We start from the raw sequence: 25,666 nt of genomic DNA on the forward strand, positions 1-25,666 counted from the left end.
AACAGTATGGAGTTTCCCCCCAAAAAATCAAAAATAGAAATACCATACAATCCAGCAATTCTACTACTGGGTATTTACCCAAATAAAATGAAAACACTCATTCGAAAAGATGTTTACTGCACCACTATGTTTACTGCAGCATTATTAACAATAGCTACATTATGGAAGCAACCTAAGTGTCCACTGATAAAGAAGATGTGGTATATACATGTATATAATGGGATATTATTCAGCCATAAAAACGAAGGAGATCTTGCCATTCGAGACAACATGGATGGACCTACAGGGTATTATGCCAAGTAAAGTAAGTCCGAGAAATATAAATGCCTTATGATTTCACTTCTATGTGGCATGTAAAAAACAAAACAGAAACAGACTCCTATATAGAGAGAACAGATGGCTGGTTGCCAGACAGTGGGGGTAGGTGATGAGTGAAATAAGTGAAGGGGATTAAGAAGCCTACACTACTAGTTAAAAGTAACCCATGGAGATGACAAGTCCAGTATAGGGAGTCTAGTCAGTGATGCTGTAATAATGTCATATGGTGACAGTAACTACACTTTTGGTGATGAGCACAGTGTAATGTCAACTCGCTATGTTTGTTGCACACCAGAAACTATTACAACATTGTATGTCAACTATATTCCCTTTAAAAAAATTAAAAATGGAGTCACCACGTGATTCTGCAATTCCACTTTTGAGTATATACTCAAAACAACTGAAAGCAGGATCTCAAAGAAATATTTGTACACCCATGTTCACAGCAGCATTTTTCGCAATAGCCAAAGGTGGAAACGACCCCAATGTCTATTGACGGATGGATAAACAAAATGTGGTATACACATACAACAGAACACTATTCAGCCTTAAAAAGGAAGGAAATCGTGTCACATGCTACAGCACAGATCAACCTACAGGATATCATACTAAGTGAAATAGGCCAATCACAAAAGACATACTGGATGATTCCATCCTATAAGGTAGTAGTCAAAATCATAGGCACAAACCAGAATGCTAGGTGGGGGCTGTGGAGGGAATGGGGCGTTGCTGTATAATAGCTACAAAGTTGCAGTTTTGCAAGATGAATAGGATTCTGGAGATCACTTGCAGGACAATGTGAATGCATTTAACAGCTACTGAACACTTAGAAATGGTAAAGATCACAAATTTCATCTTCTATATAATTAAAAAAAAAAAAAAAAACCACCAGTGGCCACGTGTGAGAAGTGCTCTGAGGTGGACTGAAGGCTGAGGGGGAATAAGAGGGAGCAGAAGCCTCGCTCTGAGGGACCTGAGCACAGCGCCCAGTGCAGTCGGTGCCCTGCACTCGGATGGTGGCACAGCGATGGGGAGAGGACACGTCCACATAGAGGTGGGGGATGGGCCAGCCATAGGGAGTGGTTCTCAATGGGCAAGGAGAGCAGCTGACAACACGGGGTTGAGAGAGGTAAGGGATACCGGCCATCCTCAGGTCCCCCAGGGGCTTCCGCACCCCAGCCCAGCCCCCCAATGCCACCTCAGGGTCAACACAAGCCACTGACACCCTCCCCTTGCCCCACATCCTTACTGGTGATAATCTGCTCCTTTGAGGTCTTTCGCCTACAATCATAACGGGTAGCAGCATCCACAAATACTGAGAAGACATGCTCTGGTTCATACACATGATCTCTGGTGCTTTCCCCTTATCTGCTACTTTCCTACTTTTGATCAAAGCAGGCAAGTGAACTGGTTTGGCCCTTTCTACTCTCCACAGAGCCATGGAGGCTGGGTGGATACTTTGTGAACACAAAGTATTCTTCCAGGAGGCTATAAACAAATCCCTGTTTCCGGCAGATTTTTCTTTTTCTTTCTTTCTTTTTTTTTTTTTTTTTTTTTGGTTGCTCACTAATTCTAATACAAACCCTCTCAGGACCCAGGCTGGAGTTCTTGCTCTTCAAGCACTGCCCCTGTCTTGCATGAGCTCTCAAAAAGGCTGGCAATGGTTTGGCAGAAACCTAGTATAATTTTTTCTGAAAAGTAACTTGCAACACATCTCTGAGCTATTAGACCAGGGAGGCCACCCTGGTTGTGAGTTGCAGCAAAATGCCGACAGGTACCAGGTGGGTAACCCAAACGAGCAAAGCAGTCTGGGTGTGGTAAGCTAAAACCTTTTGGCACAGAGGTCTGCTGGTTACCCAGGGAATATCTGCACGTCCACAGTACGCTTCCCACTGACTTCCTTCAACCATCGCACCTTCTTGGTCTATCATTCACATTTCTGCTTTGAGAGAGGGACACGTTCTTCTTTCTCCACCTTACTAAAAGAACGGTTAAAAGTGGAACACACAGTGACTGACAGGTAGTCTCGCTGTCAGGGACACCCTGGAGGGGAGTCGGTAACTGTGGGAAACTGCACAGCGTGTGTCCCCCGGGGGGAGAAGAAGGAGTGGGGAAGTCGCTCCTCAGATACGGAGGCCGTGGGAGGGATACAGCCCAGTGTGTCCAGATTCTCGATATTCCAGAAGCAAAGAGATCTTTACATGAAATCACTTGATTTAAAGACACTGCGCACAAATTCAAAATTTTAAAAAACACTTTATGGGCCAACACCAGACTGACCAGAAAAAATGGACCTGCCGGGCCATGGTGACCATGGGCCACCAGTGTGTAACCCCCAGGCAACAGGACCCCTGCAACTTTCCAATAGCAACATCCTGGGAGTCTCCTTCCTACACACCCCCATGGAGTATGTCGATATGCCCTTCTGTAGGCATTACTCTAGCTTTGGAAGAAAGTACCTTCAGTAATGATCTTCCAACTGTAGACGAGTTACTCAGCCCTCATCCAAAGTGGCATCTGCTTGGCTGATCTCTGATCACAGTTTAAAAAGAAAGCTAGAGTAATCAATAACAGCCTTGGCTGTTTTGACCAACAGCCTCAGTCAGCAGCTGCCCCTTTACAGGAGTAACATTCTTATGGACATCCTGCTTTGCTTCCTATGACTAAGAGATACATTCCTGTTTCCTCTGGTGTCACCTGTAAGCAGCTTCTCTGGTCTGCCTCACATGTTCCCATCCCGTCCGGGTACTACTGTGCGGTCTCGGCCCTCCTCCCATGACTTGAGCTGGTTGGTGGCTGTCTGTAGCCATCCCATCCACCTCTTAGATCCTTGGAGTCTGGGCACCTGCCAACGAGACTTCTAGCCTTTGTGTGAAAAACTGGTTGCTCAAAGAGCATCACTGCCCATCCTGGCTGCGTCTTTGCTCCTAGTTCATTTCCTAATGCCTGCCCATCTGGGTTTATAAGATGTACTTTCTGTTAGTTTCTGTGCTTATGGCCAACTCTGTTTCCATGTTAGTGTGACGTTCTAAAAGAACTCAGATACAAAAAAAAAAAAAAAAAAAAAAAACCACCACAAGCAAAATCAAAAGGGAAATGATCACTTAAGGGGGAAATATTTATAATTCAGATCATAAACAAAGGACTAAGCTTGCTAATATGTAAAACACTTGATAATAAAAAGATCAAAAATCCAAAAGAAAAATGGGCAAAGGATACGAACAATTTACAGAAAAAATTTAAAAGATGCTCCTCCTTACACAGAAAGGAAATGCAAATGAAAACTACAATGAGCAGCCATTTCATACCCATCACATTGGCAAAGAGCCACAGCTTGACAACATACTCTCGCTGAGGCTGTGGAGAAACAACCTCTCCTTCACACACCACTGATGGGGGTGCAAAATGGACCACCCCTTTGGAAGGGCAATTTGGCAATTTCTATTGAGATTACAAGCGCATCAACCCTTTGATGTGGCAACTCCACTTCTGGGAATTTATCTTGTGGTAATACCTGCCACGTTCACAATGACATGTGATGAGGTTATGCACGGCAGCACTGTTTTGAACAATAAACTAATGGAAGCAATCCAAATTGTTTTCATCTATCAGGGGCAGGTTACATAGTCCATAGTTCTAATACACTGGGGCTATGCAAAGTGTGGCTGTGGACCAACAGCACTGGCATCACCTACAGGCTTGGAAACACGGGCTGTTGTGGATCTACCCCAGGCCTGCTGGATCAGAAACTCGGGATGGCCCAGGACTCCATGCTTAATGACATCTCCATGTGATTCTGATGCATGCTAACATTTAAGAAGTGCTGGTATGGGGCGCCCGGGTGGTTCAGTCGGTTAAGCGTCTGACTTCGGCTCAGGTCATGATCTCACGGTTTGTGAGTTCGAGTCCCGCGTCGGGCTCTGTGCTGACAGCTCAGAGCCTGGAGCCTGCTTCGGATTCTGTGTCTCCCTCTCTCTCTGTCCCTCCCTTGCTCATGCTCTGTCTCTGTCTCAAAAAATAAATAAAACATTAAAAAAAAATTTTTTTTAAAAAGAAGTGCTGATATAAACAATGGGTCTGTTTTTTAAAATCAGAGAGGGGACGCCTGAGTGACTCCATTGGTTAAGCGTCCGACTTCAGTTTAGGTCATTATCTCATCATGCACGGAGTTCAAGCCCCGCATCGGGCTCTCTGCTGTCAGTGCAGAGCACGCTTTGGATCCTCTGTACCCCTTTCTCCCTGCCCCTCTCCAGCTTGTGCGTGCTCTCAAAAAGAAATAAAAATTAAAAAAAGAAAAAAAATCAGAGAGAAACAAAGATCAGAAACAGGGAAAACCAATCAGGAGATTTAGAAAGCGGACCCATGGTTGCTTTGGGAGGGGGTAATGGCTGGGAGTGCTGTATCCTGCTGTAGGTGATGGTGGCGTGGGTGCACATCTATGTACAAATTCACCGGCCGTACCCTCAAGAACACGTATGTATCACTGCAGGTGCTATACCTCAATAAAGTTTGTGACGAAAATGATGAAGCTCTCTACCCATTGACATAAAAGGATATCCAGCATACATTACTTAGTGGGGAAAAAAGTTAGGCCCAGAACAGTACAGTATTCTACCAATTACATAAAAAAGAGAAGAAAAGAAATATGCGTATTTGTGTCTGCATAAAGCAACAGTGGAAGGCGGGGGATAAATCCAGGAAGGGCACACAGGAAACAACAGGGATTATCCACAGGGGATGCGAGTGTCAAAGGAAGAGAGTTCAGGGTGAGAACAAGACTGAATTTTTGGACATGTGAGCGTATTTCCTACTCAAAAAATAATTCTTCTGCTTTGTACAAATAAAATTAAAAAGTATCCATTTTTCCCACCTCGCTGTCCACCCCCCCCCCCTTTTTTTTTTACCACAGGGACCCAGACAAAGCATGAAAAGACCTGAAGCTCATTTCTAATGCTGCCACTCGCCCACCAGGGTGGGCGTGATCCAGGGTCTCTCTGCCCTCAGTTACTCCTTTGGGACAATGAGGATAATGCCATCTACCTCTTCTCACAGAGCTCTAAGGATCAAGTAGATAACTGACTTATAAAGTGCTACACCAAAAGAGGAGATCATTCTGACCACTTCTATCAGAACCAGAAGCTAAAAGAACATAACTGTCACCGTGTACCACATACAAAGTACTCCCATCAGGGTGCTTATTTAGGATAAGGAATACAAACAACCATAAGCCACTTATTGAGCATGTGCTCTGCCTGGCAGTGTAGTGAACACATCTTGTAAGCGGCATCATTCACCTCTCCCAGGAATCCTGAGTATTATACCCATTTTACAGACAGGGCAGCTGAGGTTAAGAGGTGGGAGTTAGTTAGGAGTGGGCTAAGACCCCAAACATGCTGCCAATGACAGGGGGTGAGGCCCATCGTTTATTCCGAGGCCTCCTTGCTTTCTGACTCCCCGAAGGCCATGCTAATATAAACAATGGCACGCCGAGGTGCCAGGGGAAGAGTGGGATCGAGGACAGGCATGGGGCCCATGCCTCACAGGGCAACATTCTGATCTCCACTCTCACTCTGTGTGGCCAGGCCGCCAGGTCACACCGCCGCTGACCTCCCAAACTATAAGCATCACCATGGTTCTCACACGCACTCAGCTGGTATGGGCCGAAATGTGGCTCCCCTCACCCTCCTGCCAAAAATGATTATGTTGAAGTCCTAACCCTTACCACCTCACAATGTGACCTCATTGGGACACGGGGTCTTTACAGAGGTCATCAAGTTAAAATGAGAACGTTAGGGTGTACCCTAATCCAATGTGACTGGTGTCCTTACAAAAAGGGGAAATCCGGAGGCACCTGGGTGGCTCAGTTGGTTAAGCATCCAACTTTGGTTCAGGTCATGATCTCGCAATTCACAAGTTTGAGCCCTGCATTGGGCTCTCTGCCATCAGCACAAACCCTACTTTGGTCCTTTATCTCCCTCTCTCTCCGCCCCTCCCCTGCTTGTGCACTTTGTCTCGCTCTCAAAAATAAATAAACGTTAAAAAAAAAATCTTAAAAAAAAGGGGTGGGGGGATGGATCTGGACACAGAGACACATACAAAGAGGATGGCCGTCTACACGCCAAGGACAGAGGCCTGGAACAGATCGTGGCTCAGAGCCCTCAAGTAAGCCAACCTGCCGACCCTTTGATTTTGGAACTTCTAGCCTCCGGAGCTGTGAGACAATAAATTTCTGTTCCTTAAGCCACTTGGTCTGTAGTATTTTGCCATGGCAGCACTAGAGAAATACATACCCTTATACAATCCTTCCTCACATAGACCCTAACCCCGCCCCTGCCCACAAAATTAAAGATCTGCCCGAGGATCTTCAAGGTTACCATTTTATCCCCATCTTGTATGGCTTGAGATAGATTTTCAACAATTTTCTAGTAAGATAGAAAGATAAGGAAAGGATACTTTCATGATGTAAAAAGATGCAGCCAAATGAGAGAAGCATTAAAGAGAATTTGGAAATAAAGGGCCTAACTTGTGACTCGTTTTCTTGATGTACCATTTTTTTTTTTTTTTTTTTTTAAATAAAGCTATAACCCTCCCCGGGCCTTCGGGAAAGAAATAAAATAGTAAGTCCTAGGTGCCAAGCACACACTCAGCAGTTTACACACTGCAGTTTACACACATGAGGCTTCTATACACAACTCACCTGGGCAGACAACAATGCAGCACGTGGAGAATGCCTACAGGGAGGGAAAGCATGAACTTCAAGAGAAAACTTCATTGAGAGCCATAAAGGAAAAATAACTCCACAAGGATCCCATGCAAAAAAAAAAAAAAAAAAAAGAAAAAGAAAAAGAAAAAAGAAAAATCTAGAATCACTGCTTTTTTCTCCCTCTGGGTAAAAAATAACAATGTCAACAAGTTCATTGTTAAATTAGGAACAAAAATTATTTCAGTAAGAACTGAATAAGAAAACAATTATCCTAGCTAGACAGAAGAAGGGATTTGATTGGGAAGGCCAGGAATGTGCAGAAGTGAAAACGCGGGGCAGGGTCTGGATCAGAGGGTGTGTTGGAGGGAAGGGAAAGAACAAGACAACTCACGAGGAGAAGAAACTAGGAGGATGGGAGAAAAGACAGTGGGAGGCTGCAGGTCAAAGACGCCATTGCCAGGCTTCTGGCTGGTGAACAATTAGCCACAGCAACTCAGTCTCCACTTACTTAAACCTCTGGAACTGTACCCGGAAGGGGAGGAATCTTCTGGGCTGTGGCAGGGAATTGGATTAAATCAAGTTTAGGCTGGAAGGGGGTCACCTCTGAGATGCTGTTTTCCCTTTGTGAAAATTCACTGAGCTGACCACCTACGTTGTGTCCACTTTTCTACACAACTGTAATGCTGAGATAATACCTGTCCTGTTCTGAATGGATCAGCCCCAAATTCACACGTTGGGGTCCTAACGCCAAGGTGAAGGTGTTACAGGTGGGGGCCTTTGGGAGTCGCTTATTATTAGGGAATGAGGTGAAGCCTTCATGTATGGGACTGGGGCCTTAGAAGGGAACTCACATAGCTCCCTGCCCCCCACCCCCTATCAGGACACAACAAGACGTTTGTGACTGGAAGAGGGCCCTCACCCGAACATGCTGGCACTCAGATCTCAGGCTTCTAGGCTCCAGACCTGGGAGAAATAAGTTTCTCTTGTTTAGAGGCCACCTTCTATGCTATTCTGTTTGAACAGACCAAACAGAGTGAGGCAGCAAGTTTAACATGTTTCAGTTCACTGGGGAAAAAAAAAAAACAAAAACAAAAAACAGGTTCGGGGCTGGCTATCAGTCCTGGGTCAGAGGCCCCTCACTGTCTTTCAGATGGCTGACCAATAAGGCCAGGGACACTGGGGGCTGTGGTTTATTTTCTCTTATTCATACAGACAAGACCTCAGGGCCAAAGGGAACCTTGGCAGCTGCTTTGACCATGGGGCCAGGACAGAGCTAGGTCTCTGCCTCCCTGGTTGGGTTTGCCCTCTCTCCGCTGCCCCATTTGGTAAACCCAGCCTTCCTCTGGCTTGTCTGGGCCAGTGCTGCATGGGGTGTGAGCAGCCCAGCCTTGTGTACCCCTGGGAATGTCTGTGTGTCTCAGCTCCCTCAGCAGGAAAAGGATGGGGCCAGGCCAGGCGAGCCTCCAGTACCCTCCAACTACGTTGGGCAGCTTTCTCTGCCCAGAGCCACTGCTTCCCACCCGTCTCTTCCCTTTTGTCCCCCACAAGATTATCTTACAAAGAGGCACTCAGTCTGATATGCGATGCCAGTTTCAAGTCCATGGAACAAGCAGAAGACAAGACTAACTCCTGCCACGCAGCCCAGGGAACAAACCCCACTCCAAGCCCTGGACAAAGGCCTTCAGCTGAATGAAGCTTGCAAACCATCTGTCTGAGGTTGTTTTGATGGGGCAGAATGTCTCATCCTACCAGGGGTTGGGAGAACACAGCCAGGCTATCTTATGGGAGGTCCCTGGTCTTTGCATCTCTCCCTGCAAAAAGCTGCACAGCAACTGGTGGCAATAAAGCAGCGAGGACAAGAATGCCAGGGATGTGTCCTTGTCACCTTTGAGGACCACAAAACATACCTTTCTCTCAAAGAAGCCCTCACCCTCGGCGATTGAGTCCTGGGGCACAGCAACAGGCTCAGGAACGTCAGAGCTACCACGACCCCTGCCCACGCAGGGGGTGCCCCAAACATGGCCATGACTTCTCAGGAAGCTACAGCCCAGCTTGAAACCAAATCCAGCCCATGATACTGTTCACCCCCCTCCACTCCTCAGACCAAAGAGTTCTAGAAAAACCAAAATTGGAAGAGAACAGAAAAATGCAAATGATTCACAGGATTTAGCAAGTTTCCCTGTCTTACCTTCAAGGATGGAAGCAAAGGGTCGTTTGAAAGTCTGCCTGGTGCTTTTTACGCAGGGCACTTAGAACAGCGCTTTTAGTCTTCACAGGAATCACCTGTGGATCTCCTTAAAAAGCAAGATCTGATGCAGGTGTGTGGCAGGGCCCGGGGAGCCTGCATGTCTAACAAGTTCTCAAGTGATGTGAACGGTGTGGGTCCGTGGATCATTTGAGTGGCAAGCACTTAAGAGGACTCTCAGGGCTTCCTGTATTCAGGAAACACTTGAGATTGAGAGCATGACCATAGCTCTCAATTTTGCAGATCAAGGATGGAGACAACAAATGTTACGTGATCCGCCCAAGATAATTCAGCAGTTCAGTGGCACAACCCAAGACAACCTTATAAATGCTCAGCCCATTTGGGGTCACCTGTTCTAGACCAGCAGGAAAGCCAGCAGGCCTTGGGTCATTCAGCAAATCAGTGGCAAAGCCCAAAATAACCTTGTAAATGCTCAGCCCATTTGCGGTCACCTGTTCTAGATCAGACGGAAAGCCAGCAGGCCTTGGGTCATTCAGCAAATCAGTGGCAAAGCCCAAAACAACCTTGTAAATGCTCAGCCCATTTGCGGTCACCTGTTCTAGATCAGACGGAAAGCCAGCAGGCCTTGGGTCATTCAGCAAATCAGTGGAAAAGCCCAAAATAACCTTGTAAATGCTCAACCCATTTGCGGTCACCTGTTCTAGATCAGACGGAAAGCCAGCAGGCCTTGGGTCTGCGTAAAGAATCAAACATCTTTTCCTGAGCCTTTATGTTCTGTGTATTTCTGGCCACAACATTACGCTCTGTGGTATTTTAATGAGAAAGAAGACTCAGTGTCTAATGGTACGACCAGAAACCAGACATCTTATTCCTTGCCACGGGGCACCGGCACGTAGTTGCCAGATAAAATACAAGACGACCAGTTCAACTTAAATTTCAGACAGATAAAGAATAATTTTCTAGTATAATTATGTCCCATACACAATCTGGGATATACTCATACTGAAAAAGAAAGTATTCACTGTTTATCTGAAACTCAAGTTTAACTGGCAGTCCTGGATTTTTGTTTGCTAAGTCTGGCAACCCTACCAGGGTAGCAAAATGGGAATAAGGACAGTAGGGATTTGGTAACAAGGAGCACTCTCTGCTTCACTGCTGTTGACGTTAAAGAAAAACACGAGGAAGCCAGCATGGCAGGCATTTCACCAGGATGCACAACTTACTACGGCAACAAGAATGCCCATCTCCTCTTTAGTTCATCTCTCTGAACACGGCTTAATCTTCTCAACCAGCTCATTACAATGTGACAAAATCATACATGGAGGGCTGGTATTATTAGTTGAATTGCATCCCCTCAAACTCCTATGTTGGAAGTCCTAACCCCAGCACTTCAGAATGTGACCTTATTTGGAAATAGAATCAGTAGCAGCTGCAATTAGTTAAGATGAGGTCATAGTGGAGTAGAATGCCCTTAATCTAATATGACTGATGTCCTTATAAAAGGGGGAAATGCGGATGCAGAGACTGACATGCACGCAGAGCAAATGCCATATGAAGACTGGCGTTCTGATGCCACGAGCTTCAGGACCGAGGGCTGGAGCAGAGGGAGCGTGGCCCTCCTGATGCCTTGATCTTGGACTTCTTGCCTCCAGAACTGTGAGACAATAAATTTCTGTTGTTAAGCCACTCAGTTTGTGGCACTTTTGTGACCTCAGCCCCATGAGCAGATGCTGGCAGCTGGGAGGAAGGGAAGAGAGGACAGAGACGAGAAACCCATCAACATTACCATTAGCTATTTTCTGTCAAACTTGAAAACTTCAGCTGAGGGAAGACACTGGGATTCAGAAATAGTAGGCTGCTTTGTGTGAACACAGCCACTGCCCTACTAAAATTCAAACTTAAATGTCGAATTGAGCAAATTACACACGATTTAAAGAAGAAACCTTAGAAATAAGAAACCCTTACCCAGGTTACACAAAAAGGATACGTTCCCAAGCACCCTCAGTCTTAAAGACATTTGGGAGGAGGGTTCTAAAACCTGCAACCTCAACAGACCCGTTATTGTGAACCGCTGTTTTCCCATGAGAAGTCTGCTTTCCTCCTGTACTTACAAACCAAACATGACCACACCGAGCTGGTGACTAAAGAGGCCAATGCAAAATTAAGCAGGCTATTCTGATTTCATTGCCTCTCTTGATTATTTGCTTGTCATATTTCATATAACCCCAAATGGCAAGATTTAAACAAAAGATACGCTATTTAACAATACTTTATCCTCTCTTCCCAAAGTAACTGAAACCTCCTCAATTCAGAATGGATTCTAATGGACCTTCACCTTTACCCAGGCCTCGTTGTGGCCTGGAGGGGCAGGCCAGGAGCAGAATTCAATAACCGCACCCAAGAAAAATGCCAAACCCAGCTGGCTCCTGCCACACTGGCCTTCGCTCAGTCACCAGAATGGGCCAAGATATTTGTTTCTCACTTGAGGCCTCTGCACATGCTAATCCCTATGTCTGGAATGTTCTTTCTTCTGCCTGGACCCTCTCCCTGTGTCCCAACACAACTGGCCACACATACTCGGCTCTAACATCAGCTTCTCAGCAGCATCTTCTGTCCTTACTTTTTCATTTTTCTTTATCACATAAGCCTGTCTATTCCCTTCACCACCCCTACCACAACCATAATTTTTTATTGTTTACTTGTTTATTATCTATCCCTCCCTAATAAATGGTGAGCTCCATGAGTCAGAAATCAGACATGTTTTGTACACAAAAATAGACACAAAGATCAATGGAACAGAATAGAGAACCCAGAAATAAACCCACACTTACATGGCCAATTCATCTATGACAAAGGAGGCAAGAATATACAATTGGGGGAAAGACGGTCTCTTCAATAAATGGTGCTGGGAAAACTGGACAGCTACATGCAAAAGAATGAAATTGGACCACTTTCTTACACCACACACAAAAATAAACTTAAAATGGATTAAAGACTTAAAGGTGACACCCAAAGCCATAAAAATCCTAGAAGAGAACACAGGCAGTAATTTCTCCGCCATCAGCTATAGCAGTATTTTTCTAGATATGTCTCCTAAGGCAAGGCAAACAAAAGCAAAAGCAAACTATTGGGACTATACCAAAATAAAAAGCTTCTGCACACCAAAGGAAACAGTCAACAAAATGAAAAGGCAACCTACAGAATGGGGAAAGGTATTTGCGAGTAATAAATCTTGTAAGGGATTAATATCCAAAATATATAAAGAACTCCTACACCTCCATGCCAAAAAACCAAGTAATCCAATTAAAAATCGGTAGAGAACCTGAACAGACATGTTTCCAAAGAATATACACAGATGCACACCAGACATGTAAAAAGTAGGTCAACATCACTATCAGAGAAATGCAAATCAAAACAATGAGAGAATACCTCACACTTGTCAGAATGGCTAGAATCAGACAAAACAATAACAAGTGTTGGTGAGAATATGGTGAATAAGGGAACACTTGTACCTTATTGGTGGGAATGTAAATTGATGCAACCACTGTGGAAAACAGCATGGAGGTTCCTCAAAAAATTAAAAATAGAAATACTATATGGTCCAATAATTCTACTCAATTAGATATTTGCCCAAAGAAAGTGAAAACACTCATTCAAAAAGATATATGCATCCCTATGTTTATTACAGCATTATGTACAATAGCCAAAACATGGGAGCAACCAAAGTGGTCATCAATAGATGAATAGACAAGGAAGATGTCATATATAAACATATGTATATGTACATAACCAATATACAGAGAGAACAGAATATTACACAGTCATAAAAAAAAAAAAAAAGGATGAGATCTCAGGGGTGCCTGGGTGGCTAAGTCAGTCGAGTGTCCAACTCTTGATGTTGGCTCGGGTCATGATCTCACAGTTGTGGGATCAAGCCTCGCATCAGGCTCCGCACTGAACATGGAGGCTGCTTGGGATTCTCTCTCTTCCTCTCTCTCTGCCCCTCCCCTGCTTGTGCTCGCTCACTCTCTCTCAAAATAAACTTTTTTTTTTTTTTAAAAGGATGAGATCTTGCCATTTATGACAATAAGGACGGACCTAGAGGGTACTATGCAAAGTGAAATAAGTCAGAGAGAGACAAATTTCATATGATGGTCACCAGAGTGGTGAAGAAAAGAGTATGGGCAGAATGGGTGAAGGGAAGTGGGAGATAAAGGCTTCCAGTTATTTAATGAATAAGTCACAGGAGTAAAAGGTACAGCACAGAAAATACAGTCAGTCAATGGTACTGTAATAACGTTGTATGGTGATAGATGATAGCTACACTTGTGATGGGCATAGCATAATATATAAACTTGTGGAATCACAAAGTCGTACACCTGAAACTAACGTAACATTGTGTGTCAACTATACTCAAATAAAACAATTGAAAGATTAAAAATAAAAGTAAAAATGACAACCTTTATTTCACTTCACTCTCTTCTTGCTTGTTCATAGTTTCCAAGAACTCAGATGTAATTCTTACCTCTATGTTCATCTATAAAGAAGTCGTACCCCTCCCAGACTGTTTCTTAATAAAAATTTAAAATAGCCATTTCTTAAAAGAAAGAAAGAAATCAGACACGTTTTAGAAACTCCTTAACACCCAGGGCTTGGAGCTCAGGAGGCATACAAACATTTGTGGGGATTGATCAATTAATTAATTATTTAAAACAAATGAATGAGAGCATGCTATGATCAATAGCGGCATACTTCCAAATCCTGCCGGGAAATTCTGTATGCTCAGAGGCTCCAAGTTCAGCCCTGGAGCATGCAGTCTACCTTCTCATCCCAGCTGGAGATGGATTCTTTTAGGATATCACTTGTCTGCTAATTTCTCTGGGAAAGTTTCAAACTCAAAAATCAACCCTCTGATCATGCTCGAGCTTTATAAACACAGGCATATCTCATTTTATTGCACTTTGCAGACACTGCATTTTTCACATATTGAAGGCTTATGGAAGTCCTGGGTCCAGCAAGTGAACTGGCGCCATTTTTCCAACAGCATTTGCTCACTGGTTTGTGTGTCACATTTTGGCAATTCTCAAAATACTTCAAAGGTTTTCATTATTATGTTTGCTACTGTCATCCATGATCAGTGATTGCAAGTCGCTGAAAGCTCAGATGATGGTTAGCATTTTGCAGCAATACACTATTTTTTACTTGAGGTAGGTACGCTGCTTTTTAGACATAATGCTACTGCACACTTAACAGGCTACAGTATAGTGGAAACACAACGATTATATGCACCAGGAAACCAAAAAGTTCATCTGATTTGCTTTACTGCGATACTCATTTTATGACAGTGGTCTGGAACTGAACCCGCAGTATCTCCGAGGTCTTTTCTATAATAAAAGCATACCCTGGTCACATGCACATCAGCTGTTGTAGTCCCCAGGACAATACTTTCTCATGGTAAATTAATAAAGCAGTGTTGGGTTGTGATCTGGCAGCCCATATAAATGGACTTCAGGGAGAAATGTGATGAAAATACCAACACAACATTTGATAGCTGGATCTCTCTTTATAAATTAATAAATTGGCATTCTGACATTAACAAAAAAGAAAAAGGCTGTCCATTTTATATTTGGAAAAAAAAAAGAAAAAATAGGACTTATGGGTCATTAGAATTAGATGACCGAGGGCATTTTGGCAATGCAAATACACAACCTACAACCTTTAAAATGTACATAGCACTTGGCCCAGAAATTCCAGTAATAGGAATTCATCCTGAGAAAATAATCACAAATGCATGTAAAAATTTAGTCCCAAGAATGTTTACTGTAGCTCTGTTTACAACAGAAACTAGAAGCTTAAATATTCAGTAATACGGGGTTGAATGGATAATTTGTGGTAATCCCTACTAAGAATAATTTGCGAGGGTGCCTAGGTGGGGCTCAGTTGGTTGAGCGTCCAACTTTTGATTTTGGCTCAGGTCATGATCCCAGGGTCATGGGATTGAGCCCTGTGCTGCTTTCCACACTGAGCCCCCCACTCACACTCCCTCTCGAAAGAAAAGAAAAGAAAAGAAAAGAAAAGAAAGAAAGAAAGAAAGAAAGAAAGAAGAAAGTCTCTGCAGCTTTTCAAAATATCTTATCGAATAGAATCATAATTAATTAATGGCTTGGAAAAAAGGTTCATCATATGCTGAAAGCAAAAAACTGGGTTAAGAATCAATATTCCTTAACTGTAGTGGTTGGGTAGGTGGTGGTGTCAGGTGATTTTTACCTTCCTGTGTTTATCCGCATTTTATAAATTTCCTCTGGGAGTCATTTTGAAATATGTTTCCATACAAGGAATTTTAACCAGTCACAAAAAGACAAAAACTATATGATTCCACTTACATAAGGTACCTAGAATAGTCAACTTCATAGAGACAGGAAGTAGCATGGGAGTTGCCAGGGGTTGCAGGGAAGGGGTGGGGGGTGGAGTGTGGAGTTACTGTTTAATGGGTACAGAGTTTCAGTTTTGCAAGATGGGTGGTGGTGATGGTTGCACAACAGTGTGAATGTGCTTAGTGCCCCTGAACTGTACACTTAAACAGGGTTAAGATGGTAAATTGTATGTTATGTTAAGTTTAGCACAACGTTTTTAAAAACAGAAAAAAAGCTAAAAAATTTAAATTAGTAAATGGTAAGTACCACTGGATCTAGCAGTGTGTTAGTTATTAGGATTTTCAAGAGACAGGAATAGGTAGTGTAACATGGTGTCTCAACTATACTTCAATTAAAAAAAAAAAGCGGGAGGGACACAGGAATAGAGAAGGCAGAACCTGACCTTGGACCACGTGGCACTGAGCAAGACAATCCACTGTGCCCACCAGGGCTGGGGTGTGCCTTGGGACGAGCGAGCGTTTGCCGTGTCTGCTGGCCACGGTGTTTCCTATCTCTTCCTTCACCAGCATTGGGTTTTCCTGCTCTCCTGCTAGTGTCTCTCACTTTGATCCTCAGGTGAAGGAATTGATTTGGCTGCCCCCGAAGCGTGATTTCCCCAGAGTCTGGCTACAGAAACTATATCCTCTGTATGCCATGGGTTAAGGGATTTGCCCCCAGAGTCCTTCAGCTAGGCAAAGAAGAGAATCTCACCTTAAAGTCAAGTCAATTCACCTCTGTATTACTGAAGAAAGAAGTAGATTCAGCAAACAAAAATTTCCCCTTTCTTCACCGAGAGGACACCCAGGGCTTTGCAACTGAAAGGGAGGTGCAATGCCTGCTTCCTGGTGGTGGGGGACCCGAGAACCCCAAGATTGCAGAGCCACAGGCCGAGGGCTGTGCGTGGCCTGCAGCTGCATCTTAACGGTCCTACAATGGTGGATGCTGAGCTTCAATATCTGAAAAGTCCAAGTCCTTCAGAGTTAACAGGGCCAGGGAGAGACAGAGACTAGTGGTTTCCTTACCTGCTGTAGGCACGCTAACGTTATACTGAGGTAAAATAAATAGGAAGGCAGTCTTGGCGGTGACCTGTAAAATAAAGGGAAAATGTTCCAATTTAGTTTCTTGGTCACATCAAAAGAAACAAGTGGATCCTGCTACCAGCCCCCAGGGCCCACCCCTTTTGCATCTCGGACCCACAGACCTGTCCAATGAAGGGTTTCACCTAAGGAGGAGTTTGCACTGTTTATTTCCCCATTTACCTTTAATGACAAGCCTCCCAATACCTGCACTAAAACCCAACAAGACAGCGTGGGGCCCTGCACGGTATCTAGACTTGGACCCACTGAGGATGGAACGAAACAAGCTGTGCTTGGCAGCCAAGGGCTGTACAAAGCTTCCTGCCATTCATTCAAGTATGTATTAAGTTCATTCTAGGTACCCGGCGTTTTGGATTGCAGAAACTAACAGGAAATGAGGACACGGACTTCAAGAAGCTTCAGACCTAGCTGGGGTTCCCCCCAGCGCACAGGCTAACGGCACACTGGACAGCAGCCCCAAAAGTCTACACCTGAGCTTCAGAAACAGAGAACTCCAGCTGCTAATTTCACATCCAGTGTGTTGCAGGACACGGGACAAGACATAATGCCCCCCACTGCTGGCTTGTTTATTTCGAAAGCTGCCTTTAAATAAAATCTTGTGTTGTGAAAAATCTATGGTTGTCACCTGGTTATTAATAACCAAATCAGTACCCTGGAAATTCAGCCTGCAGAGAAGAGATGACAAAATGTGGGGATTCAAAGCTTGGACTTTAAGGATCAACAACCTGGGTTCAAATGCTGCCTCGGCCATTTGCTAGGTGTAACCTTACACCCGAGCCTCAGTTTCCCTGTCCACAAAAATCAGGGACATTTGTAATATCCCAGCTTGTAATATCTGGGTAGCGCTGGCCCAACTGTGGGTGTGGTTGAAGGCTCCCCAGATGTTTCTGATGTGCAGCTGGGGCTCAGAAGTACCACCCACACTGTTGTGGAGCAGGGGAGGAGGCCAGGTGAGGAGGGGGGCCCTGGATACGCCTCAGCAATAAAGACTTGCTGGTTCTCCTCTAAATAGAAAGGTTTGAAGGCTGCACCATGGGTGTGGGGGAAACACACTGGGCGTGGCAGAAAGTAGCGTGGAACCAAGACCCTCCCCGGGTGGACTCCCAACACACCCAGAGGGAGGTGACTGTCCGTGGCCACTCTCCCCATCACCGAGACCCACTCCTCTGCAGCGGGGTATCATTTGCTCTTTGCACACAGCGATGCACAAGCCTTCTCATGTATTTGTGCTGTTTTCTTGGACATGTTCTGTCATGCTCACAGGGAAAAAGTCAAATGAGACTAGGGATAAGAAGGCGCTCTGGAAAACACAAAGCCCTATCCAAATCCACAGGTCTTCCCCCACGTCCATCCCCAAATCTATCTTATTACTGTGGTCCACAAAACCTTTTTCAGGATGTTCCCAACGTCCCTTCTAGTCCAATTGCCTATATTTCTTTTTGTGAAAAATGTTTTCATTATTTATTTTTGAGAGAGAGAGAACATGAGCAGGGGAGGGGCAGAGAGAGGAGGGGACTGAGGACCCGAAGCAGGCTGCTGGCTGACAGCCCAGAGCTAGACGCGGGGCTCAAACTCACAAACTGTGAGATCGTGACCTGAGCCTAAATCAGAAGCTCAAGTGACTGAGCCACCCAGGTGCCCCCAATTGCCTGTATTTCTTTAGAACAGAGGGACACTGGTTTAGCCAAAATGTGGTACCCATTATTTTTCCTTTTGGGGGTTTTAGCCCCTCTCATTTTGTATCCTACTTCTGTTACATCCCCCCTCCCCAAATTCTATTGATCAGAATCTCATTTATCCATCATAGTCCAGCTCAACTATAGCTCTCCACCAAGTCCCCCCCCTCAACTGCTCAGAGTGGAATGCTTTCTTCCGCTGTGCCCCCCACCGCACCACCTTTTCTGTCTATTCCTTTACCTGTCAGGTGCCACTCCCTGCACACAGGGACTAACCCAGATGCACAAGGAAGGCCTCAGTAACTGCTCACTGGACAAGATGGAAAATCAAAAGCTGAGTCTGCGCTGGCCTGCTTCACTCAGCTGTTCTGTTCCCACTCTTTAGCAGGAGCTGCCCCAGTGCTGTCACGTTGGTGGTCCTCTGTCACCTCTCTGTCGCCCACAGCTTTTCTTTGACACCATCTGGCTGCTACACCAGCTGAACGCATGATGTCATGAAGCCCCCCACCACTCCAGCCATGGTGGTGTCTCACTGTAGGCAGCTGTTAGGGATGTGGCGATGAGAGTTATTAGTAGGGCTCAGGCGTCGGTGTATGACGTGTTGGTCGTGTACCTGACTCTACTCACACTGGTCATCCGTGACCCAACTGCCTGACTCTATACTGTCCGCCATGACTTCTTTTGCGAGTAAGCTTTGTCTTCTCAGGATGAAATCCCCTCAAGGGAAGATGAGGAAGCCAGAGGAAGCAGAAGGGAAGACAGAGGAGAAAGGCAGGCAGACAGGCACAAAACCAAACTACATATGTTCTAGGCACACACTACATATGTTCTAGGTAAATATGTATATTTACCAAACTACATATGTTCTAGGCACAAATCTCCTTTCAGTTTCATCCAGGAAACACACCCATCTTTTAACTTCATGGAGTGGAGTGGACCTCCATGAAGTTTTGGCTGACTGGGATCCACTCCCTGCTCCCTGAGGGCATCACCTCTCCCCAGCTGTGTGTGTTTTATGTGTGTACACGCACACATGCATGTTTGGGGATTACCCTGATGACCACCTTCCTCCTGGAGGGATGACAAGGCCAGGCCCTCTCCCCTGGACAGAATATCAGCCAATCAGATACCTTCTCCTGGACTCAGAAACTTGGGCAGGAATGTAGGAATTGCTGGTCAGTGCCAGGTGCCTGACCAGATTCTTCCTCTGCAGCTCCCACAGCCCTGCCCTGGAGTGCCCCAGACCCTCATCAACTGCATGAACCCCCAGAGAGCCTCCTTAAGTCGGCCAGAGTCCATTCCTAAGACACATTAGAGTTCCATGTATCGAGTACTGGTATTCAACTCTAGCTCACACATTTGAATTCCTAGGTAAGCTTTTAAAATGTCTATGCCTGGGCCGCCCCCAGTCCATTAAACCTCATCCTTCGTGGCATCAGCATGTCGCTAAGCTCCCCAGAGCGCTCCCACGCGTAGCCAAGTCTGCAAGGCCACTCACGCAGAGACTCGCCTTCACCACCTTGTCTAAGCAAGGCTGTCAGGCTCTCTATCTAGGAACTTTTCCTGTGCCCTTCACAGAATTTAATTAATTTATGTCTTAAGTACATTTTTATTTTAACTTCTAAAGAAACATACATACTTTAAAAAGCTGAACAATTCAGGGGCACCTAGGCAGCATAGTCAGTTAAGCATCCGACTCTTGATTTCAGCTCAGGTCACAATCTCACGATTTGTGGGCTCGAGCCCTGCATGGGGCTCCACGCTGGCAGTATGGGGCCTGCTTGGGATTCTCTCTCCCTCTCTTTCTGCCCCTCCCCTGATCTCTATCTCTCTCAAAACAAATAAACTTTAAAAAAAAAAAGGAACAATTCAGAAATATGTAAAGTAAAAACCTACCACCCTCTCTGTGTTCTTTGCTTTCCTACCTTCTGCAGCCCTATTCATGTCTCCCTCTGTATGTTCGATGCCAATTCTGTGAGAGCTTTTCCTCTGCATGTATCTTATTTGGAATTTATTACCTTTTATTTTGACATTACAACGTGAATTGTGTTTATATAACTTGACGCAAGGGATGAAAGAATGAAAAAATTTAAAAAGAGCTACAGCCTATAAATAATGTTTAAATCACATCTTAAGCTCAGTATCATATGGACCAAGATACAGATCTATTCAATGTACATCAAAGTATCTGAAGTATGGTTAGTTACATGGAGAATGTGCAGGTCAACTTTTCTTTACTAATGTCAACATATAAATAACTGGCTATTTAATAAAAATTTCCTTATACATTCTAGGGTTTTTCACTAATATTTCCCACAAGGTCAAATGATATTCGACACCAAAAAGCTCAGCAGAATAAAATGAGCTCTGACAGGAGATATAAATGTATAGAGTCCACTACTCCAGCTACTGAAGAATCATCTCACTTTTTTTTTCTTTGAAGAAGACAGACATTTGCTATATGGGCTGTACATATATATATTCTTTCCCTGGTCCTGAATATACAGTCAATTCTTGTTATTCATGGTAGTTCTGTTCAATGAAGTCACTGCGGACACTGAGTTAACAAACACTGGACCACTGCTCCCAGGAGAAATAGAGTTAGGTACCAACAGTCTGGTCACCACATTTCCATCAACCAATCACTATGTGCATTTTTGTGTAAGGATGCTGTATTTATAATATATTGCTAAAGCATGAACACTAAACTCATGGCCAACAGCACTGTAATTCATGCCTGAAGAAGCTTATCTAACACACGTACATCCTCTGTGAGGCATATCAGGGCCTTCTCATGCTTAGGAACGACAGATGGCACTTCAGCACCAGGGGTGAGGGCCATTTTAAACAGCAAAATCACCAACAAAAAGCACAAAAATGAAAAAAAAAAATGTGGCACTGGATAGATCACAAAAAAGACATTTGCTTACAACAGGAGAGCTGAAACTAGAAGGCAAAGCATGGTCTTGTTTGATGTCAGGTGGGAATGTGCTCATTGGGTGACTCAAATTTTCCATTGCTGTGTGTACGTTCACAAATGACCACACAATTGCCCAGTGTTGATGTTCAGAGTCACAAATAAATTTTAGCGAGGAGGAGCATCGGCACGCACAAAATGTGTGAAGGACAAGGATCAACTGTTGGGACAAACCCGACTGCCAACTCCATGAGGGCCAAGATTTTTTGTAACACCTCTTTGAGGTATAATTTACACACTATAAAGTTTACCCACTGTAAGTGTATAGCTTTATAGGGTTTATCTTTACTTGTTTTTACACTCTCCATTCACTGGAATACAAATTCCAGGAAAGTGTGGATCTTACTCGTCTCGATTATCTCCAAACCATCACCTCCAATGGTGCCGAGGACACAGCCAGCACTCAGGGAGCTCTTGTTAAATGAATACAGCGATGAGGTAGGGGAGCCAGTGCTGTGCTCAGCTGGCTGCCCCTTGGCCCATCATCTGCATGTCCTCTCCCTCTCCCTGGGGTCCAGCCCAGTGCGAGGCACGTAGTAGGTATCTCATACATACCTAGTTGATGAACTAATGGTGCAAGCAGCCATAGTTAGTAACCACAGATGGTTGCTTAACAGAGGTTTTCTGGACATGATTCTGAGAGAATAGGATCTGGGACTCTGATTAAGGCAAAAACACCAAATTCCAGTGTTTTTCCATCCCTAACCGCTGGGTCGTAGCAGCAGAAACCATTCGAGGCCCTGCATCTTTCTCTATAGGCGGCCATGCTTACCCCCCCATTTTAGTCTGTCTCAGTAAGGTGACATCAGTACCTCTGTTTCACGGATGAAGAAGATAAACGTGAGGCCCAGAGGGGTACAGTGGTCTCCTGAGACCTCACAACTGTATAAGCAGAAAAGGCACATTCAATCTGATTTTTATTTTTGTAAGTTTATTTATTTATTAATTTTGAGAGAAAGAGGTGGTGGGGGAGGGGAGTAAAGAGAGGGAGAGAAAGCAAATCCTAAGCAGGCTCTGCACTGTTGGCACAGAGCCCGATGTGGGGCTCAAACCCACAAATCATGAGATCATGGCCTGAGCTAAAACCAAGAGTCAGACACTCAACTGACTGAACCACACAGGTGCCCTTCAATGTGATTTTTTAAAAATGTGTTCCCCCCAAAAATTTAGGATATTCACAATATGGCACATAAAATAGAATGGTGACATAAAACAGAAGCAGGAAAGGAACAAAAATTATCTACTGGAGGCAAAGAGGAAGAGTGAGGAATGAGACTGCTCCACAAAAATGCAGTCCAGGAAGTCCTTCTCATAGGCTAAGGTGGCCAGAAATTTGCTCCGTGCTTTCTTGAAGGCATCTGAAGGAGGAAGGAGTGACTGGCTCCTGCATTCACCATGTTCATTAATTAAAAAAAAAAAAAAAAAAAAAGACTACTCGAAAAAAGCAATTCTACTTCTCCAGCATAAAAGCCACTTTGTTCTTTAAAAGGCACCCCAAAACCTCACCCTATAACCCTCTTCCAACCTCAGAGCAAGGACAAAACAGCTAACAAGCTGCTCTCTGCAAGTTCTCACTGGGTTTGCAGAGCACACAGGGCTGAGAAACAGGAGCCTATTAAAAATGTCATTCCAATTATCTCCCATCCCTTTAAGGCTGTTTATAGGAAACATTATTGAGTTTAATAGCATTTTAAATGCCAGGTTCAGTGGGTGAAAAGTTAAAAGTGAAAATGTGCTAATACACTAAAGGGGTACACTAAATTATGGAGGGGGAGCCACATCTCCCTCGTTCCCTCCTTTCTCCCTCTCTGTCTCTCAAACACACACACACACACACACACACACACACACACACACACACACACACAGCTTCACTGAACTTTTAACTAAAACAGGGCATCAAGCACAAACACAGTGATGTTGAGCATGCTTGTGTAGCCATAACAAATCTAAAATCATTCCGCATGCCGTGTTCTATTAGGGGCACATGAATCTGAGCTCTTGGCTGCAATGAGACCAAAGATGCCGGTGAAATAGCTGCTTTTGGCAAAGCATACTGGGCTTGGATTCCAGTCCCAGTTCTGCTCCTGGGCAGCTGGGTGACCGCAGGCAAGGTATTTTACCTCTCTGGATCCCAGGTTTCTCATCCATTAACAACAACAACAAAAAGGACAATTAGTGTTATCAAGTGCTTAGTCTGCACCTTGCACAGTTCCAAGTGCTTGACATAAATTATTTCATGTAAAGCTCACAACAACCCTAAGGGTAGGTACTAATAATATCCCCATTTTACAGATAAGGTGGAAAGGATAAAGCCAACTAAGGTGGTCAGAAGGGATGTCCTTAAAGATCCTCTCCACCCTCCGCTCCAAAAGGCTATCATTTCAGGATTCCATTTATCATCAACCCCCAAAAGCACAGCCTCATGCTGACAGCTCGCTGGGAGGTCATCCCAAAGTCTGAACCATATTACTGTTTCTCCACCTTGTGAAGACAGGGCCTGGGTATCACCTGTATCTGACAGGGCAAGGAAAAGCAAGGCCTCTTGAGCCAACCCACCATAGACCAGCCTGCCAGCCACAGCTTCCGGCCACACCAAGGTTCCCAAATGCCCCAAACTGTTGTCTTTTCAATGCAAGCTGATATCTGGGCACCAAAGATAAGAGAGAAGAAATGCAATGAAAGCAGCCTCATCGCTTTCTTTTTTGGTAGTATTTCACCCTCAGATCTGGCTAGTTCTCTTTATTTCTTGGCAGTCACAAGCACGCGTGGGCCCTTGGAAGGGGGCTGGGGTGGAGGACCAGCCACCGAGGACAGGAGAGGGTATGTGGCCTGTTTCACAGAAACAGCTCTGCTCCAGCCGCCATTGTCCTGTGCACGACCACCACCCCCTCCTAGGGCCCAGGACACAAAGAGAAGCACATGGGGGACCCCGACCCCACGAGGGACAGCCAGCATGGTGCCCCTCCTCCCAAGAAGCACAGGGGGTGGCCAAGTGAAACATCCTTGTCCCCCAGCTCAGCCTCTGCTCTCTGGAAGCCAAACGGTTTCAGCTCAGAATTTCCCAAAATTGATTTTGCATCTTTCTGCTGAGGCAGTGCATAGGAAAATTTCAGTCAGACAGGAAAACATTTGAAAGTTACGCCCAATTGGTGGGGAAGATTTTTTTTTTTTTTAATAAAGAGTCTTTTAGTCCCAAGCATTTGCTCCCCGGGGCTCCTGCTTCAGGAGAACCATGGGCGGCGGGCTGGTCACCTGCAAGTACATGAGCAGGACTCAGTGGACCAGGTTTGCAGCCCCTCTGTCACTCAATGAAAGGCAGATACAGCTGAAACAAAGATGCTTTTCACTCCTGCGTTCTGAAATTCTACGTTTTGGATGACCAGAAGCTGGCTGGGAGGGCCGAGCGCCTGAAACCAGGAGGCAGAGTTCTGACAGTACCTTTCTGTGTGATTTTTTCAGCAACGCCTAGACATCCTGGTTTTCTCACTTGAAAAACTGCCTTGATATAAGAATTCAGCAAAGCTACACAAACACACACACAACAGACTCTCCACGAGCCCATGTTCACAACGTTGAATAGACTCACCACGAACAGCGACGATCACACTTTTCTATTTTGGACTTAAAAATGACAATACATATTTATGAGAAAAGTCCATAATCAGAACGGCCATGATCCAATTGTTATTACCCACTTTGTTATACTCATCGGTTCCAAGGTCTCAATTTTATATTGGGATAAACAGGAATTTAGAAAGGGTCACTTCCAGAGTTTTAAAAATCTTTGAAGATGGGCTTAAAAAAAAAAATGCATCTGAAGATTGAATTTGTCATGTGATCCATCCCCAATTTGGGAAGTTAATTATGTACTGAAAGACAGGAGGTAGCCTAAAGCCAGCTCTCCTCCACTGCCTTTATATCCACAACCGAATGACAACTTCAGGAAGACTACATATTTACGCAATCGGTTTACATAGATTGAACTTGATCTACTGGTGCCCTACAGATACCCTTAGGTAACATATGAAATGTATTTCTTCTCTCAAGGCCTTAGTATATATACCCCTCATCTGCCCCCTCAAAAAAAAGACCCCTTGACCAATATTTCTGGCATTCTAGTTGATTATATACTGCACTCTCCCAACTGCACATCCCAATAGCTATCCCGCCATTTGGACAGCACAGCATACTCATAAACCATTCCTTGTGGGAGCTAAAAACTAAAGAAAAATAAAGAAGTATTCACATAAGACAATTTAGAATGTCAATACTC

At 44.6% G+C, this 25,666-nt stretch overlaps 1 protein-coding gene across 1 annotated transcript in view; it reads right to left on the bottom strand.

The window, feature by feature from the left end:
• Positions 1 to 25,666, bottom strand: part of TRAM2 (translocation associated membrane protein 2) — a 78,344-nt gene that overhangs the window by 18,692 nt on the left and 33,986 nt on the right. The window contains exon 2 of the mRNA XM_042939040.1: positions 16,663 to 16,726. Within this exon, the coding sequence (XP_042794974.1) occupies positions 16,663 to 16,726 (64 nt within the window). The remainder of the gene's footprint in view (positions 1 to 16,662; positions 16,727 to 25,666) is intronic.

The sequence above is a fragment of the Panthera leo genome, chromosome B2 (genome assembly GCF_018350215.1).
Source record: "Panthera leo isolate Ple1 chromosome B2, P.leo_Ple1_pat1.1, whole genome shotgun sequence".
NCBI lineage: Eukaryota > Metazoa > Chordata > Mammalia > Carnivora > Felidae > Panthera > Panthera leo.